Source organism: Bombyx mandarina, chromosome A1, assembly GCF_030267445.1.
Source record: "Bombyx mandarina strain Sakado chromosome A1, ASM3026744v2".
Taxonomy (NCBI): domain Eukaryota; kingdom Metazoa; phylum Arthropoda; class Insecta; order Lepidoptera; family Bombycidae; genus Bombyx; species Bombyx mandarina.
In genome coordinates this window covers 3,479,218-3,497,321 of record NC_143234.1, presented here as the reverse complement: position 1 = coordinate 3,497,321, position 18,104 = coordinate 3,479,218, and the positions used below count along the sequence as shown (strand labels likewise).

The following is an 18,104-nucleotide window of genomic DNA, read 5'->3' as shown; positions in this document are numbered from 1 at the left end:
CCTTGTTTAATTTTTCAATTTTCCTTTCGTTTGAATATTTATAAAATCAAGAAGTGACGTCAGCGGTAGGTGCAAAGTTAAGCGAAAATGAACATTATGAAATCACAGTAAAAGCAACAAGAAGAAAACACTTTGGTGTCTCTCAGACTGCATCCCACACAAGCGCTTGCCAAGATGCAAAAAATGCTAACACACAATCAAGCTCAAATTATAATGCAAAACAAAATATATACATATCATGCACATCTCACGTTTGGTCTTCAGGAAATAAAGTACATTCAGCATTCGTTACGGTCGGAAAAGCAAAATCATTACCCAATAAATTTAGCAAACACCTTATTTGTACTTAAACTACAACACTTTTGTTATCACTCCAAATAAAATAAATTTCATAAATCAACGCTTACAATTAAAATCACACACTCGAATAACTGATTCATTTATAATTATGGTATTACAATTGTTGTTACATATAACTATTCATGCGATTTCTTACCCAAAGACCAAAAGAGAAAACAATGTGACTGTGGAACTTGTATAGTGACGCAGTGTGAGATATATATACTGAACAAAATTCTACAGTGATTTCATATGATTCAATTTTGCTTAAATTGAATTAAAGTGTTCTTTTCATTTATTCAAGATTTATTTTGTTTACAGACAGTGTATTCTAAATTTATTGGGTATGACTTTTAAATAGCTTAAGGAGTTATTCTAGGTGCTATTTAGGATTGACTACATCACAAATAAATACTAAATTAATAAAAAAAAAACATAGCTTTTTATATAAGATATAAAGAGTATTAAAATAGTGTAAAATTAATTTTATGAATGAAAACACAGTAAAACTTGGTAAAATTCGGTACAAAACATTCTATTCGACTTATTTTATGTTATATTTGGCTATAAAAATAATTTCTTTCAATTGGTTTATGTGACGACTTTAAAATTATCGGACGTCATCAACTTTGGCATTCGTATTTTGTACTTTCATTTTCATGAACTGGCTTATTCAGCTATAACTATTACAGCAACGACTTCATTAACAAGCTAAAAATTAATTAGGACTGCCAAACTGAAAGATTACATTTTAAATTTCGAAAATTTATCACTAATGGTAACTACCAATACTTTAAAAGTGATACACTAGTAAAATTCTATTATTTATTAATAAATAGTTAATGTCAGAGAATCAAAGAACTCGTTACAATACTTCATTAGATTATGTTAAGCCGACTATGTCGCTAGCGTCTAATACTGAATCGTTCTCAAACCACCGATATAGTAAATAATTTACGAGTACGATTCACAGAATCGTGTTGGCTTAAAATTACCAAATCAATGAAAATCTTTTCTTCTTTGATACATTGTTGACGGTTATCTTTTTAAGATTTTTATCTTTAACGCCGGTCCGTGGCTTGAACAGATTTACCTGGAGGCCAACTTTGATCTTCTTCGTCAGAGCTCCCTGAGGGAAGACCGCTTGGACTTGTGGAACAACTGAACTTGAAACCATTCCACCTGAAAAAATCATAAATCTTGTATTTATATATTTGTAATATAATAAAGAATTCTCCAGTGCTAACAATCCCTTCAAAAATTCAGCCGTAAAATGCATTCCAATTAAAGATACACATAAAATTCTACCAACTCAAAAGAAACCCAAGAGCTAAACATTGTTCACTGACTATTAAATTAATTCACTATTCTATTTTCATTTAGAAACTGTAATAGCTTGGTATTGCGTAACAACGCAGAATTAGGATACCGCAATTATGTGGTTTTATGCAGGACGTACTATAAGAAGTACTCTTGTCCAGTATTATGTTATTATTTATGTTTATTTGTGAAACATTTGCCCTTGAGTCGTTACGTCTTCTTTGGAGGCGCTCGGGTAGCTGTTAGCAAATCTCCTCCCCTCCTGACTAAGCCTTTGCTCGCCCACCTGTCCTGGTGAAACTGAAAAGGCCTCCGGGCCACCAATAATCCATCCTTCATAAAACTGTAATGTGTTATTTTACACAATCTGGTTACACCCTATATATTATGACCTTGTAGTTTCCCGAAATATGTACAGACTACACACCGTCTAGCATTGTCGAAATTATCATATTATATTTACCTTCAGGTCCAATAGCGTGTACTTCTTGACGTATGCGCGATATAACAGCAAAGTATTGCGGGAAATCGTGAGTCAGAATTCTGGTGAGACGCGGAGCATCCCATCCTTTCTCATCTTCATTAGCTTCTGTTTTATTTACAAAAAGTTATGAATGATATCAAAGATCTCATAACTCTTAATGTATATCTGTATGTCAACTGTATTTTAGCTGGAATTATCAATATTATTGACTAGTGAGAACTGGGTTGAAAACGATTCATCTGTCATGCCTTGATGTCGGATTTATTTACTACTAGCTGACCCGGCAAACTTCGTAGTGTCTCAATCGACCTAAACTTCTGTATAAAACAAACAAAAAGGATCCGTCCGACGGGGGACACTCAAAGGAAAAATACAAAACTGTTATTTTTATTTAATTCCGAGCATTTTCATATTTATCTACCTTTTAAACCTTCTCCGGAGTTCCACAATTAATTCAAGACCAAAATTAGCCAAATCGGTCCAGCCGTTCTCGAGTTTTAACGAGACTAACGAACAGCAATTCATTTTTATCTATTATATAGATTTATTTTTCTAATGGTTGGATGAGCTCACGGCCCAACTAGTGTTAGGTGCTTATCGGAGTCCAGAGATGTCAAAAATGTAAATGGTACTGCATACCTTGACATATGAGTTCTGAGTCTTAGTTATATTCAATAGTTCATAACAGTATTTAGGATGCAAATCTCTCATGAGTTGCAATTGAACGGTTCCAACCTTTCAAAATTTCATCGGTTATACGATACAATGCGACTTCACTTCTCAAAACTGATGGTGAAATTTAAGACCTACCACAGGCCGAGAGTTTGTCCGTTCATTTACGTTATATCTTCATTGATGCTAACAATCACTGTACTAAGGATCAACTGAATCAATTAAGTGAACAAAGGGACTGTCAGTCAAATGCAGAGGATAGTAGCGTCATTGTTTTGCTACAGGATAAAAGTAACTTGCCTTCAATTTCTAAGGTCTCGTGCAGGATATCTTGAACCACGTCATCTGTAGCGTCAGCATTATGCTCCCTCCAGCTAGTGCCATTATCTGAACGGAGAATCACTATCTCTCGTTCTTTGCCTCGTAGTGAAGCGTAATGGGGCACCTCCAGAATAACTGGCCTGTTCAATAGAAAAGCTTTTTTATTCAGTTCCATCTCTAATAACTGAAAATATTTAACTTGGATAAGTTCTGTATGTATCCGATTTTTAACGCATTGATAGTTTGAACGGTTAGTTTTTAATTTCATGCTTTTGATATGATTTTGATGCTACATATAAGATGAACTATTGCATTTATTGGTCTGTAAGTGTCCAGAGGTAATCAGTTGTTTGTCATTCTCATTGTGAGAATTTGTCAATTATTAAAGTAAATATCACTTAACTGTAAAATCATTAAATACGTTATAAATCAAGCAGTGTTTCTAGCTCATTTATATAATCTAATTAATAAACCTATTGCTAATGATAATCATTATCCAAAAACTATATTTCAAATTTCGGATCTTGTTCTCCCATAAAAATATCGTTTTGGCTGTGGAAAAGTTGCACGGAGATTAGTTTTGGGTGGAAATACCTACCCTAAGAATTTAGCAGAAACAGGTCCCATTTCTAAAACTCTCGAAGCAAGAGCCTCGCCCTCCATCAAAGGCGGCATGTGATTAATACGAGATGGTTTCAGATATCTGTAAATTAGTAACATTTTATAATTTCATTTAGTAGCAAATTATTTGAAGATTTTTACAAAACTGTTCAGGTATGATAAACAAATAAAATTTAATCTATTCAGCTTTCCTGTCATCTGATTAAAATTCAAATTTGCCGACGCTGATGAATAAAAGCAGTGTAGTTGTATTTGTCTTAAAAGGTCATACCTGCAAGTAATTCTGGTAGGTTGTTGTGCAGAAAGTGGTGGAACGATGACCCTTACTCCGCCCCCACGGCAACCACGCATCGCCCCTCCACGGGCGTCCACAAGGAAGGATACCAAGAAACTGGAAATCAACCGTGACATTGTGTTTGTAAATAAAAGTTCAAAGCTAGAACTTTCTTTTGTGTTAAGGGTGTCTGAATACAAGATAAGAACAAGTACAGAATCTACAATTCAAATAAATCTCACAAAAAAAGCAGTACTTACGCACCATTACTTAGTTACAGTAGTAGGACCTTTTGTGAGTCCGCAAAGGTAGGTACCACCACCCTGCCTATTTCTGCCGTGAATGCGTTTCGGTTTGAAGGGTGGGGCAGCCGTTGTAACTATACTGAGACCTTAGAACTTATATCTCAAGGTGGGTGGCGCATATTCGTTGTGGATGTCTATGGGCTCCAGTAATCACTTAACACCAGGTGGGCTGTGAGCTCGTCCACCCATCTAAGAAATAAAAAAAATATAAATACAATTAATACTTCGTTTAAATGTCTCAAGTCGAGTAACTGTATCCACTAGATGACGTCAGCAGCCGCGACCTTCCCACCCCCAACACCAGACTTAAATGATAAGTGTTATTTTGGGAGTAGAATCCTCTCTGACTCAAAGTTTGTTAGGTTTTCGAAAACATTTTAGTTAAAAAATCGTTATAATATAACTACGTAAAATCCTGAAACTACGAAAAAACTTTGAACAAAATAAATTCTTACTTCTTCCACTGCAATTTCTTTCTGTTTGGCCACAAATCAGAGCAGCGTGCGTAAAATGTTCCGATTAGATAAAACATAAAACATGTATCTGAAATTAAATCGGTATGCATCAAACAATATGCCACTTTATTAATGAAAGTTGCTTTAAATAGATAATAATGCAATACTAGAGGTCCCGCAGTAGTCGAAATAAGACTATAATTAATTGGCATTGTAAGTTTGCACACTATTATGATTGTATTTTATACTTCTATAATCACAAATTTCGCCAAGGCTACTCTAAAAACAAATATCAATAAAGACAAACAATATTTAATCTATTCTTAATTTGACCACAGACGTCAAGAACAAAAGTTTGACAATAAATAGTATGCATGCGTGTGTGCGTCAAATACATGGTATGTAGTGTGTGTAATGTTTTCTTTATTGATTTAATGTATCTTTTACGCACTATTTTAAAAAAATATTAGCATTGTGCACTTCTCTATATTCTCTATAAGTGTGGAAAATTTCATACTCCTCCGTCCGCGCAATTTTCGTAAAAAGGGATACAAAGTTTTTACTTCACGTATTAATATATAGATGCCATTTTATTAATGAAAGTTGCTTTAAATATAGTGATATATATAATGCAATATAATACGAATGCAATATAATAATGCTTTCAGGATGTTTTTGGGGCTCCCGCGGTACTGTAGCGCATCAGATATGTTTGCGTATGCACACGTGGATGACTTTTCATCAATCATCCGCAAACGGACAGCCTCACTGATGCGTAGGGTTCGTGCGAGTACTAACAATATCCTGATGGTTATAGGTAATAAACCCGAATGTGCTGTTTTGAGACACTGGGTTCATGTACACACCCATGTACCTAGTGCCATAAGGCAACGCAGATTTATGAATTAAATGTTTAAATGCTTTAATAATTTTGCTAATTTTAATTTTAATTTTACTAACATAGTTATAAGTATTAGTCTCCTAACAACATATGGATTTATAATGGTCTGAATTAAATGATTTTTATTTTATTTTTATTTAAAATGCAGATCTCAAGACCTAGCCTGAAATACATATTAAGACGTTCGGTGCATTCGTATTGAGCGATGCACCGGTGTTCGAATCTCAGGCGGGCACCAATTTTTCTAATGAAATACGTGCTCAACAAATGCTCACGATTGACTTCCACGGTGAAGGTGTAATAAAAATCAAAGCCGCAAAATTATAATTTGCGTAATTACTTTTGGTAGGATCTATTGTGAGTCCGCGCGGGTAGGTACCACCACCCCGCCTATTTCTGCCGTGAAGCAGTAATGCGTTTCGGTTTGAAGGGCGGGGCAGGCATTGTAACTATACTTGAGACCTTGGAACTTATATCTCAAGGTGGGTGGCGCATTTGTGTTGTAGGTATCTATGGGCTCCAGTAACAACTTAATACCGAGTGGGCTGTGAGCTCGTCCACCCACTTAAGCAATAAAAAATCACTGGAAAGGATTTAATTATTAAATGAAAATATATGTATAAAAAATACTGACTTGGGTTGTGTTGGATCCACGTTGTAGCAATACGCCTCAGGAGCCTGTGCAGTACTGTAACGACTGATGCTCTTCACCACCACTTCTTGCTGAGGTTGGTACGGAATCCCGTTCATAGACCCTATGGAGATAGCGGGAATATAAACTAATTAATACGCTTTTATTAGCTTCAGACGTATGTGTGTTAGTATGTAACGGAATCTTTAAACATGATTTTGACCCCCTTCAAAACGTCGGATTAACTCGAAATTTGGTATACTTATTAAAGACCGACGGCAATGGAATAAAAAAAATATATTGAAAAAATTGAAATTCAACTAAAAAATGAAAAATAAATAATAGTTAAAAAAACTAACAAAATACGCTTCTATAGAAAATCCAACTAAAAAACAGAAAATAAATTTAAATAAATTTGAATTAAAAATAGTGTAAGAAAAAATGATTTTATTATAAAAATAGCGTGAGGTGCATAGTATCAGTAGTTATAAATATTTTATGAACAGATATGAGTAGAAGGGTTATTTTGATAATATCCTGAAAAGCTATTTTTAATTAGGCGAGGCTAAGGAATTTAATTATCCCGTTTTCAGGACCCAAATTGTAGAAGAACTATGTTAAAACAAGAACATCTCTTTTGCGTACTTAGAGGATGGGTAGTGTTTGGTGTGTAGGTTAGGTGTGGATACCTTGAGAGATTTCCATGATATTCTTATGGCTCATGGCGGATTCTGTTCGTTCATCCTTAGTCACGTCGATTGGCAGAGAATCATCTCCCAAAGACTTCATATCATCGGCGGTCAGATATCTGTATGGCTGGTCGTTTAGAATGGTGTCTTCACCTACCACAAAAAAGCATCTCATTATGTGATCAACATTTCTTTATATTATAATGCAGTTAAATTAAGCATTGGCATTTTTTTTAACGAACCTGAATATAACACGTATCATAGATGGCAAATTTGACTGATCTAAAAGGTTAGAAGAAGATTCTTAGATGTCATAACATACGACCGTTTGCTTCTACGTATCATTAATACAATACCTAATTAGTACAAAACGTACCCAATAAATTCTTACTTGTCCAATAATTTGTCCAATAATTTGGTCCAATAATTTGGACAAGTAATAATTAGTTTGACGAGTACTCTGAATTGCAGAGTATTCTGTCATAGGCAGCTGTTTGGCTGTGCCCCTGGCATTGCTCACGTCCATGAACCACAGTAAACACTCACTATCAAAATGATAAATATGTTACCCGATTATGACATAGTTTAAAGTAGGCTTTGATCAAAGAATTATATGTTTATGTATTGATTTGTCGCTATACCTAACTACCGCAACTAATTCTGCTTTCAAATCGTTTAAAACAATTAAAGCTTATGCTGGACTTATTCATTCGAAAGGGACTAACCACCTTCTTCCTCCGAGTCAGACATGAAGGTCTCAAGCATGGTCTCCGGAGCGACCACCTTGTACTTTTCCTGCGAGGCTGGTGCCGACGACGGCTCTGATATTTCCTTAAGAGTCTCCATCACTGTTACGTAACCCAGCTTGGACGCTATATCCAGAGGCGTTTGTCCGCTCTGGTCATGAAAGAAAATAATGAAATTAACAGTAGAAACAAAATTTTTGATTGTTGCCATTTTTAAAAGGCTTCTAAGATTAAAATAATAGATGTCATTTTCGATCGTCATTATGGAAATCTGTAGAGCAGTTTCATCAGCTGCAGACTTTTGCTATGGACTTGGGGTTATATTGAGAGATATTATTTGGTACCAACGGTTTTAAAAGGACGTGGGACTAAGAGGATTTTTTGCGATAATGACTTAATTTAACGCAGCGTTACATGTTAAAAGTAGTCTCCTATTATGTCATTGGAAATGATCTGAAGAAACTTGTTTGTCTGGTTAGTCTCTGATACTGACCGTAGTCGTCGCGTTTGCATCTGCTTTGTGTTCAAGTAGAATATTCACAATGTTAATGTGTCCCTGCTGAGCGGCGTGATGTAGGGCTGTGTAACTGGAAACGAATTTGGTATTACTCTCAGAGGATCAAGTTATTTTAGCGTGTCCCTACAGTAAGAGGGGAATGTGTAACACATTTTGTCCATACAAGTATATTCGCTTGCTAACATCCCTGGATAATGACACAAGAACAAACATTTTATACGATAGGGATTATATAGAACCACCGTGGCCATTTTGCTTTTGTATAAAGTTATAATCATATATGGACCTTTCAAAATTGGGAACATGCCCAATTTTCTGTTTTCGTTTTCAAATATAATTCACGAGCAATATTTTATGAGCCGATGCGGAGTTAAACACAGCTTAAGCTTATACTACTTAATAATATATAAATCCGCACAGTTTATACATACACACATACATTATATATTAAACGTTCGTACATGATTTAGGGCCTGGGATATTCTTTCTCTCTAACAAACTTGACATTTTAATCTAAGGTTGCAAGGTATTAAGTTAATATTCCGATGCCAATGAGTCAAATTAGTAAAGGTAGTAAACAAATGCTTTTTTAACTTACCCGTGTGCGGTTTGAGCTTTAACAGAAGCACCGTTTTCGAGTAAATAACGCACCATGTTCGGTTGGCCATAGTGACTGGCAATGTGTAGAGGCGTGTAGCCACCCTTGGTGCAAATGTCCACCTAACATCAAGAACACCATTAGAAACGATTGTGTAGAGAATCTGACAATTCCCGTACTTGTTCAGCATATCGGTCGAACCACGAAAACCGACCCGAAAACAGTATCAAACTGCAACCAGACCAAAAAGTAGAATTGCTAAAATAGTCCTAGCTAAAAGAGCTTTGCAAATTCATGTATTGCAGATCCACGAGAAAGGCCTCTACCTTTTAAAAGTGATTTGATAAACTACAGAGGAATGGACCCCAAGAAATTAACAGTGCACAAAGGTGAGATTTCATTTTAAACACCCTCTTATCAGCGCAATCTCCATCTATGTAACGAAATATTTCAACTACATTGTGAATCTACTCCAAGATTACCCTGATCAACTTGATGTTGAGTTTTTTACATGTATCAATGAAGCTTAATATCCTGCCCATTATGGCCAGCAAAAAAAAAAATTATAAGTTATTTCGTTTAAGTTATTGAAGGTTGTTATTTTTTAGTTTTTAAACTGTTTGAAATTGTTAGATACCAATACCATCCATCACTTCTAGGATCACTTCGGTCGGCTATTTCTTCCGAAAAGTAATTAATTCCGCTTTTAAGGGTGGAACAGCTGGCGTACTAAGTAATAGACATTTTGATCTCAAATCTCAAGGTGGTCCTTGAAAGCCTTTGTCCATCTAAAGCAAATAAAGTGGTATGACATTTCATGTTTACCTCAGCGCCATGCTTCACTAGCAGTTGTGCTACTGGGACCTTATCTTCTTGAGCAGCCAAATGCAATGCTGCCAGCCCGTTTTTAGACTGATGTTCTGGTTCAGCGCTATGTTCGAGAAGCAGAGCGCACATTTCGGTGTGACCCTGTACCATTCCAATATGACGTTTTAATCTTAATTTTAGAACCATTTGAGCCTACAGATGCGAACGTGGCTTAAACTCAATATTTCCAACATTGAGCACGTTTGTGTATGTTCTACGTTACACCATCAGAGAGAATTCTTGTCGGTACCATCTAACCATGGACTAACACGTCTTCTCGATATCATCCTGGACTATGAGCGGTCCAGTTTCAAGCGAGATTAACGGCTGCGACGATCAAATGGACCTGTGTGCTTAGTGCGAGTTTTTTAACTTCTCTATCGCGTAATAGTTAACTGAAATTTGTATAGAAATGGAACAGCGCCCCTAGCGGCAAACAAATGGAAACTGCTCGCTGGGGAATCGCACTAAGTACACTGATACCTCGTCGCCAGCCTTTGATGTTAATAGACCAGTTTATTCTTTTTTCTCCGTTCTTTGAATTAAGTAACAGTTATAAATGATTGAATCCATCCACAGGCTTATAGATTTGACTTAGTTAACCAGATTTAGGGCGTTTCGACTTCAGTTTCTCTAGATACAAATACGACATTCTGGGAAGATTCTCAGTGTGGTAACACTAACTACGACAAATTATGCCCGAATCAGGTCAGTGAATGAAAGTTTTACATATATTGAATGACAGTTAGACTGCCTAGCCTCCACTATAGCTCACCTGCTGGGCAGCCAAGTGCAAAGGAGTAAACCCAGCCTTCGATTCAGCGTTAGTCAACGCTCCGTACTCGAGGAGCGTGGCTGCGGTTTCCATTTGATTCTTACGGGCCGCGATATGAAGTGGTGTATGCCCGTTCTTGGCTACAGCCTGCAAGAAAACGAGATTTGTACAAATTCATAGTGGCGAAGCTAGTAATTTCGACAATAACTGATTTTTAATCTTCTATCTCTTTCGCGATAGAGTAGTTTATTTCTAATTGCAAAGTCATCCTTTTTTGTGCTGCATCTATAATTGTATTTTCGTTCATACTAAAATTGTAATGACAAGACTTTTTTTTTTTTAATTGCTTCGTGATTCGGGTTGCCGACGTCGCTACTGACTATTCTTTTATTAAAAACTACAGATGTTTCCTTCAACGGTACTTCCACATTGTTTGCGAAAGGCGGCCAGCTAGAAATAGATCAGGAGTGTCGTACAACCGACTCAACGGTACAAATTGGGAGAGGCTTATGCCCAACAGTGGATAACTGATACTTCCATATTAAGAAGCCTGAAAACTTTTTTAATACTGTAATACGGCGTCAGAAATCGCTTTTTGTTAGTAGTTACCAGATTCCATAGATACCTTCTTCCAACTTGGCATGTGATATCGATTTCTCAACTTTATTAATTAACGGCACTGGCCCTACTTCTCAGAGCTCAAAATACTCTCGAGTACTTGTAAAAATCACTAACAGTAAGATCAACAAATATCACAATAAAAATCTACCTTAGCATCAGCTCCTTTCTCAAGGAGCGTAGTGGCAACGGCTTGCTGGTCGTACTGTGCAGCGATGTGTAGAGGAGTCATGCCATTTTTACCAGCTTGGTCCGGGGCTGCACCATGAGCCAGTAAAAGATTCGCAACCTAAAAATTAAGAAAAACATTCTGGATTCCTGATTTCCCAAAATAAGACTTTGGTTCACATAAAACAAGCTGTCATTTATGAGAACAAGGGATTATTTAGTGGAAGCAACGTCTATATACCCCACCCTACAGTCCTAGCATGTGGGGTGATGATCCGATGTTTCGAAAACTTAACCCCAAAAGGCAACCCCCTGGCCCCTGGCCCCTGTATAACTATAGTCTTCAACAACATCGGTACATTAACTATCAGGCAGGCAAACCTATTAAGAAGTCTTCAATAGAAATAAACAGTACTTCATGCATGATCAGAAGCACAGGTGCTGCAAAAGTCTAGCATCCCAAGCATCAGTTTCTTTCACTTAAATCCGTACAAAAAAGAGCCAATCAATTTGTCGATCACCATAAACCTTTGAATCTTCATACAATGTTTGACTTTTTGAGAATTTGGTGATAAATCTCTTTTTTATTGCGTAAAATTGGAGTATGGGCCATCCTTACCACTTGGAACCTCAGCTATAATTTCACATTACAACTAAAGAGTTGGGTTTGAAATCAACAACTCACGTTATCCGAGCGTTATCACGTTATCCATGTCGTTTTTTAAACACTCAACAAGCCATGGGGGCAAGCATTGGTTTTGTGATGTGCTTTGGATATGTCCGAGAGCAAGAATATACGCTTAACAGAGAAACCAGATCCTGATAAGTAATGAACCTTCTTTCAAATTAATTTACTATTCTTTAACCCCACTCTGCCTAAATGCCAAATTTATCGAGACGCTCTTTAATATTGGCCTTAGGCAACGACCGACTGCATACCTTCAGGTTCCCATACTTTGCAGCCAGATGAAGAGCGGTGAACCCTTTCTTTGTGGTCGCAGTTAGGGGTGCGTTGTGTTCAATTAAAGCTGCTGCAACCTAAAAATGTCCAAAGGCTCTTAATCACCATAACCTATATGGATATGCCCCTATCCGAATACTGCCCATCGGTTGGAATTAGATAGCAGAAAAGCTGTGGCAAATTAGCATCGTATACTTTAAGTCCCCTAGTTCCTATCTCATTTTATAGTAGATAATTCCAAAAAAGTCCACAACCCTATATAATTCTATCATCAAAATGGATCAAATATTTATTACAAGACTTGACTCGGCCTCATATCTGAAAACGGCTGAGGATAATCATATTATAATGTGCTCTAAGGGATACCAATAGGTTCTAACTACCGCTAGCGATGATGTCGTCTCCCCTATAAATAACAAAAAACAAATAGACCTCATGCTTATGACTCTGAATTTATTATGTCTATCACTTCGTTAGACGCTTATCATCAACTAGGCGGTGAAATTGTTTTCTAACCTAAGCAATTAAAATAATATATTAATTTATGTAATTAATACTCACATCGTGATTGTGCTGTTTGGCAGCGATGTGCAGTGGATTGTAATGGTCAGCAGTAATGGCTCTGACGTCAGCGCCGTGCTGTAACAGCAGTACTGCGATGTCGACGTTACCGAGTCGAGACGCGATGTGGAGAGGGGTTTGCCTCTCACGAGCCTTGGCTTCGACGGCCGCACCGTTACGTAGAAGAATACGGATAATGTCAGTCTGTTGGTAAAAAGCAAATATTATATTGTTACACCGGTAAGAGTAACGCCATCTATCGCTGAATAGCCGAACGAATATCGAAGGATTTAGTGGCATCTAGAACGCTCGAGAAGTACAACGCCATCTATTGAGAGATAGCGGAAACACACAATACTCGACTTATGTGGAATATTCTCGATAATTCTAGGGATGCGGCATCGGCTATAAAATCGTTGCAGAGATGGCACGCAGTCAGTTAGTAATCGGAACTACTCGAAGCGAAACCGCCAACGGATCACCTGAAGCGAAGCGGCAGAAGCGAATTTAGAATTTTATAGTGTTTGTGAAGTGTTTTAAGTAATCTAAGTGCTAATACAGTTTTATTTTGTTTATCCCGAACCCCAGCGCGTAACAATATGTAAAGCATATTATGTAATTAATACACAGTAGACGTGAAAATTTCAGAGGTATTTCATGAAAGGAATATAAGGCCCGGTGTAATCCTATATCGTATTGAGCGAGGCGACTGTGCTGGTGTTTAAAACCCAAAATGGTAACAATTTTTCTAATGACATATTTTGTTAGCTCATGAATGACTTCCAATACAAAGGGTAATAAAAATTAAAACCGCAAAAAAGTTATATGCACAGTTATCAAACAATGAAGACCTTAGGTTTCAAGTTGCTTAGTGGCATTCAAGTTGTGACATCTATAGGGTAATAAAATTGTAGTTTCACGCCGGATTTCCTTAGTGGGTCGCCATTTCCCGATCCGGTAGTAGATTCTGGGAAGCACTGGTCTTGGTAGGGCTAGTGTTCGCAAACTCTCTCAGATGGAGCTCGTGAGCTTACCTACCTCAGAGCGTGGCTGGAATAGCCCCCTATAGGTAGAGTAAGAAGCTTACCTGGTTAGCTCTTGCTGCCAAATGTAGCGGTGTCTCTCCCCTGACCGTGGGAACATCAGGATTCGCCTCGTGCTGGAGTAAGTAAATCACGATGTTCATGCAGCCCATAAAAGCCGCCACGTGGAGGGGCGTAAGACCTGATTCTGTTGTTGCTTGGATACCTGATAATAAAGCATTTAGTGATATTTCAATCAATCGATTAAAAGTCAACCAAGGCAAATTTAAAACCCTATTTAATTTTTTCAGCTACATATGTGGGTATTTTTTATTCATTATTTTGTATTGTGAATCATTTTAATTAAATAATGGATAAAAAACATTTTTAAACGTACCACAATAAGTCATCAAACATTAATAGGGTTACTACACTTAAAATTTTGTTCTTTTAAATTCAAATTAAATCGCCACTCCACTAAACTACACTACTGCCATGGAAGGTATCGAATGACTTACTTGCACCGTATTTGAGGAGTAACTCAACGACCTTGATCCTATTTTTCTTGCAGGCGATGTGTAAAGGTGTGAAGCCATTCAAGGCTCTAGCGTTCGCGTCGGCGTTTCTGTGTCATTCGGCATCATTTAGGTCAGGTTTACTTGCAAAAGAGGCTTTGTTTAATGAAATCTCTTTCGAACTTTCTCGATAGAAAATTCAAATTTAAATTTGGAAGTGACGTTTGCAATACGCTTCCTAAAATGTTTTTTTTTAAATTCAATTGGAATTCTGTCAATTAACAAAAGACTTTGAACATATTATAGTCGTAAGTTAGACAGATTTCCGTGAATAAGTTCGCGGCCTGCCCTTTTTTTTTATGTAATCTTAAGGACTATTCCACCTACACGCGAACTGAGACTGAACTGAGAGGGTTTGCTAAATCGGCCATAGTAAGGACAGTGTTACGCAGAATAGACTAATCACACGTAGAGCTCTTCGTCGTAATCAACGAAGACCTACACTTACTTATTCTGATCCCACACGGGTAAATAGCATGATTCTCCTTATTTCCGCCGCGAAGTAACCATTCGCTTGAAGGGTGGGACAGTCATTATGCAAAACAAATTAGATATAGATGAGTCTCAAGAAGCGTAATATTCACTTTGTGTTGGATATGACCTTTGTTGACCTCGTTCGACACTTGAAGTAGTCGTGGCCCAAAGGATAAGGCTTCCGGGGCATACGTATCTTGCTATACAGCGGTATACAAATTCCGCAGGCAAGTACCGATTTTCTAACGAAATACGTACTTAACAAATATTCACAATTGACTTCCACGGTGAATGAATAACACCGTGTCATCAAATAAAACCCGCAAAATTATAATTTGCGTAATTATTGGTGGTAGGACTTCTTGTGAGTCCGCGTGGGTAGGTACCACCACCCTGCCTACTTTTGCTTGGAAGCACTAGTGCGTTTCGGTTTGAAGGGTAGCCGTTGTACTGTAAAAACTGAGACCTTAGAACTCATATCTCAAGGTAGATGGCGGCATTTACGTTGTAGATGTCTATGGACTCCGGTAAGCACTTAACATCAGGTGGGCCGTGAGCTCGCACACCCATCTAAGCAATAAAAAAATACATACTTCTTATTGTCCCAACAGGCTTATCCCACCTCGATAAAACTTTATGATCAATATGAGAATTCGTAAACAGCCTAATATTATAGGAAGCACTCACTACTGACCTATCTAAAAGCAGTTTCGCGACTTTAGCGTGACCGCAGTGAGCGGCGACGTGGAGCGCGGTGAGGTAGTCCACGGTGACGTCATCGACGGGGGCGCGTCGCGACAAGAGCACGCGCGCCGCCTCGGCGTGTTCACCTTGCGCCGACATGTGCAGCGGGGCTAGACCGTTCTATAACCATAATCTATATATTAATACGCAAAGCAAAAACTTTGTGTACCCCCTTTTACGAAAATTGCGCGGAAAGGAGTATGAAATTTCCCACACTTATAGAGAATATAGAGAAGGAGTGCAGAATGTTAATATTTTCTTTAATTATGCATAAAAAATGCATTAAATCAATAATAAAACTCATATCACAAGGTGGGTGGCGGCATTTACGTTGAGATGTCTATGGGCTCCGGTAACCACCATCAGGTGGGCTATGCACTCGTCCACCCATATCATCATTCTCCTGCCCTTCTCCCAGTCACTTGGGGCGGCGCAACATGTTTTCTCCTTCCATACTCTTCTATCATATACCATTTCTTCGCTCACTCCCCTCTTACCCATATCATCTTTCACGCAATCCATCCATTTCTTCTTAGGTCTACCTAGTCCACCCATATATGCAATAAATAAAACATTTGACATGGGTGTTGGGATGGAGGTTGGGAAAGATAAGGCTTTTGTGCGCTCTAAACGTAACTTACCTTGCTCTTACTGGTAATAGGAGCACCCCTATCAAGTAAAGCTTCAACGACTCTCTCGTGGCCAGATCTGGCGGCACAGTGTAGAGGGGTCAGCCCATCTCTAGTGCGGGCCTCTACATTCGCCCCATTATCGCATAACAAAGCTACCATATTCTCCTTGCCTGTGTTGATAAAAGACTTTACAAATTAATTTCATTTGGTGATATGCCTATTTTTGACCAAGTTATGGAATGAAAATAAAATTTTGTACCCATTTTAATTTTAGCTTAGTTGTTGGCTGTATGGTGTAGGTCTATAATAGAACCACTTCATCCCTTTCCGTGGGTGTATTAAAATAAATGGCAGCATTTTCAAATTATTATATGAGTGTACTGCGTTACCAATCGGCATTTACTAGTGATAGGTGGTAGCTTGTAAGCCTGCACAAGATAGTAAAATTATCCTATTTCTGTCGTCTTCTACTTTTGTGTCAGGTTTGAATCACCATACAATACAATTGAGACTTCGACTGTGTCTCAAAGTGTTATGACATCTATTAGTTCCTGTAACCACATAACACCAGATTACCAATGTCAAGGTGTACGTACCAAGATGGTGATTATTTCTAGAAGTGACCAACTGTGGAGAAGTCGATGTGGGATATTAATGTAACACAATGGAATAATAATATATCTTCCACTAATCATCTCAACTGGATCCTCAATAACTGTGTCGACGTGTCGCAGTTCTTGATGTAGTTTGGGGTCTGCCCATATGACCTAGCTCCGACTATTTCTACCGCAAAACAGTAATGCGTTTCGGTTTGAAGGATGACGCAACCGTATGAAACTGGATCAAAAAACTCATGTTCCGTGAATGGCGGCAGTAACGTTGTTGATACCTACGGGCTCCGCTAGCCAGGGCCCGTGAGCTCGTCATAAAATCAATAGTGAAATAGGAACCTCACCCCATTTGGCAGCGACGTGTAACGGACAGATATTGTGTTTCGCAGCACAGTTGACGTCAGCGCCTTTGGCCAGCAATAGTCTTGCGACTGCTTCGTTGCCGTAGTGAGCCGCGATGTGTAGCGGAGTGAATCCAGACTTAGAGGTCACGTCTGGATTGTGCTCGTTCTAGACATAAAGAGCGATGTCAAAATTTCACGATTCTCACCAGAAAAAGAAACTGTAATTTAGCTGAAAATAACATCATCAGTGGAGTATGTATGTACTTTATCATCTTTGTTTCTCTCGAGTGGCGATTCGTGTTTAACCCTCCATTGTGTAGCTCACGCGTTCATTGAAATTCGCGAAACTGGTGGTAGAATCTCTTGTGAGTCCGCACGGGTAGGTACCACCACCCCGCCTATTTCTGCCGTGAAGCAGTAATTCATTTAGGTTTGAAGGGCGGGGCAGCCGTTGTAACTGTACTTGAGACCCTAGAACTTATATCTCAAGATGGGTGGCGCATTCACTTTATAGATGTCTATGGACGACATTAACCACTTAACACCAGGTGGTTTGTGAGCTCGTCCATCCAGGTAAACAATAAAAAAAAGAGGATGGTCGTATCGGTCGATATGAGTAAAACTGGCGTTTCAACATTTAGACAACGACGACTTAGATTGATCTAAGAATGTGATCAATCAAAATTCACCTCTAAGAGTAAGTTAGCAGCCTTCACGTCGTCTTTCTTGGCTGCAATGTGAAGGGCTGGTAGTCGCACTCGACCGCGGGTGTCTGCCTCTAAAAGAACTGCCACTACTTTCTCGTGTCCTTGTTGCATCGCCACCGCTAGAGGCGTGAATCCGTCCTGTGGGAAATCAGCATTTTCACCAATGAAAACA

General features: G+C 38.2%; 1 protein-coding gene across 1 annotated transcript in view; it reads right to left on the bottom strand.

The window, feature by feature from the left end:
- Positions 1-624: 624 nt before the first annotated feature.
- Positions 625-18,104, bottom strand: part of LOC114239604 (uncharacterized) — a 58,053-nt gene continuing 40,573 nt past the window's right edge. The window contains exons 5-26 of the mRNA XM_089739789.1: positions 17,915-18,070; positions 17,226-17,391; positions 16,280-16,440; positions 15,589-15,758; positions 14,364-14,470; positions 13,911-14,071; positions 12,824-13,027; positions 12,241-12,339; positions 11,285-11,422; positions 10,516-10,662; positions 9,699-9,842; positions 8,874-8,995; positions 8,252-8,345; positions 7,738-7,909; positions 7,013-7,165; positions 6,327-6,447; positions 4,792-4,812; positions 4,029-4,148; positions 3,735-3,839; positions 3,116-3,276; positions 2,123-2,248; positions 625-1,521 (exon numbers count right to left, since the gene is read on the bottom strand). Of these exons, the coding sequence (XP_089595915.1) occupies positions 1,331-1,521; positions 2,123-2,248; positions 3,116-3,276; positions 3,735-3,839; positions 4,029-4,148; positions 4,792-4,812; positions 6,327-6,447; positions 7,013-7,165; positions 7,738-7,909; positions 8,252-8,345; positions 8,874-8,995; positions 9,699-9,842; positions 10,516-10,662; positions 11,285-11,422; positions 12,241-12,339; positions 12,824-13,027; positions 13,911-14,071; positions 14,364-14,470; positions 15,589-15,758; positions 16,280-16,440; positions 17,226-17,391; positions 17,915-18,070 (3,039 nt within the window). The 3' untranslated portion in view covers positions 625-1,330. The remainder of the gene's footprint in view (positions 1,522-2,122; positions 2,249-3,115; positions 3,277-3,734; positions 3,840-4,028; positions 4,149-4,791; positions 4,813-6,326; positions 6,448-7,012; positions 7,166-7,737; positions 7,910-8,251; positions 8,346-8,873; positions 8,996-9,698; positions 9,843-10,515; positions 10,663-11,284; positions 11,423-12,240; positions 12,340-12,823; positions 13,028-13,910; positions 14,072-14,363; positions 14,471-15,588; positions 15,759-16,279; positions 16,441-17,225; positions 17,392-17,914; positions 18,071-18,104) is intronic.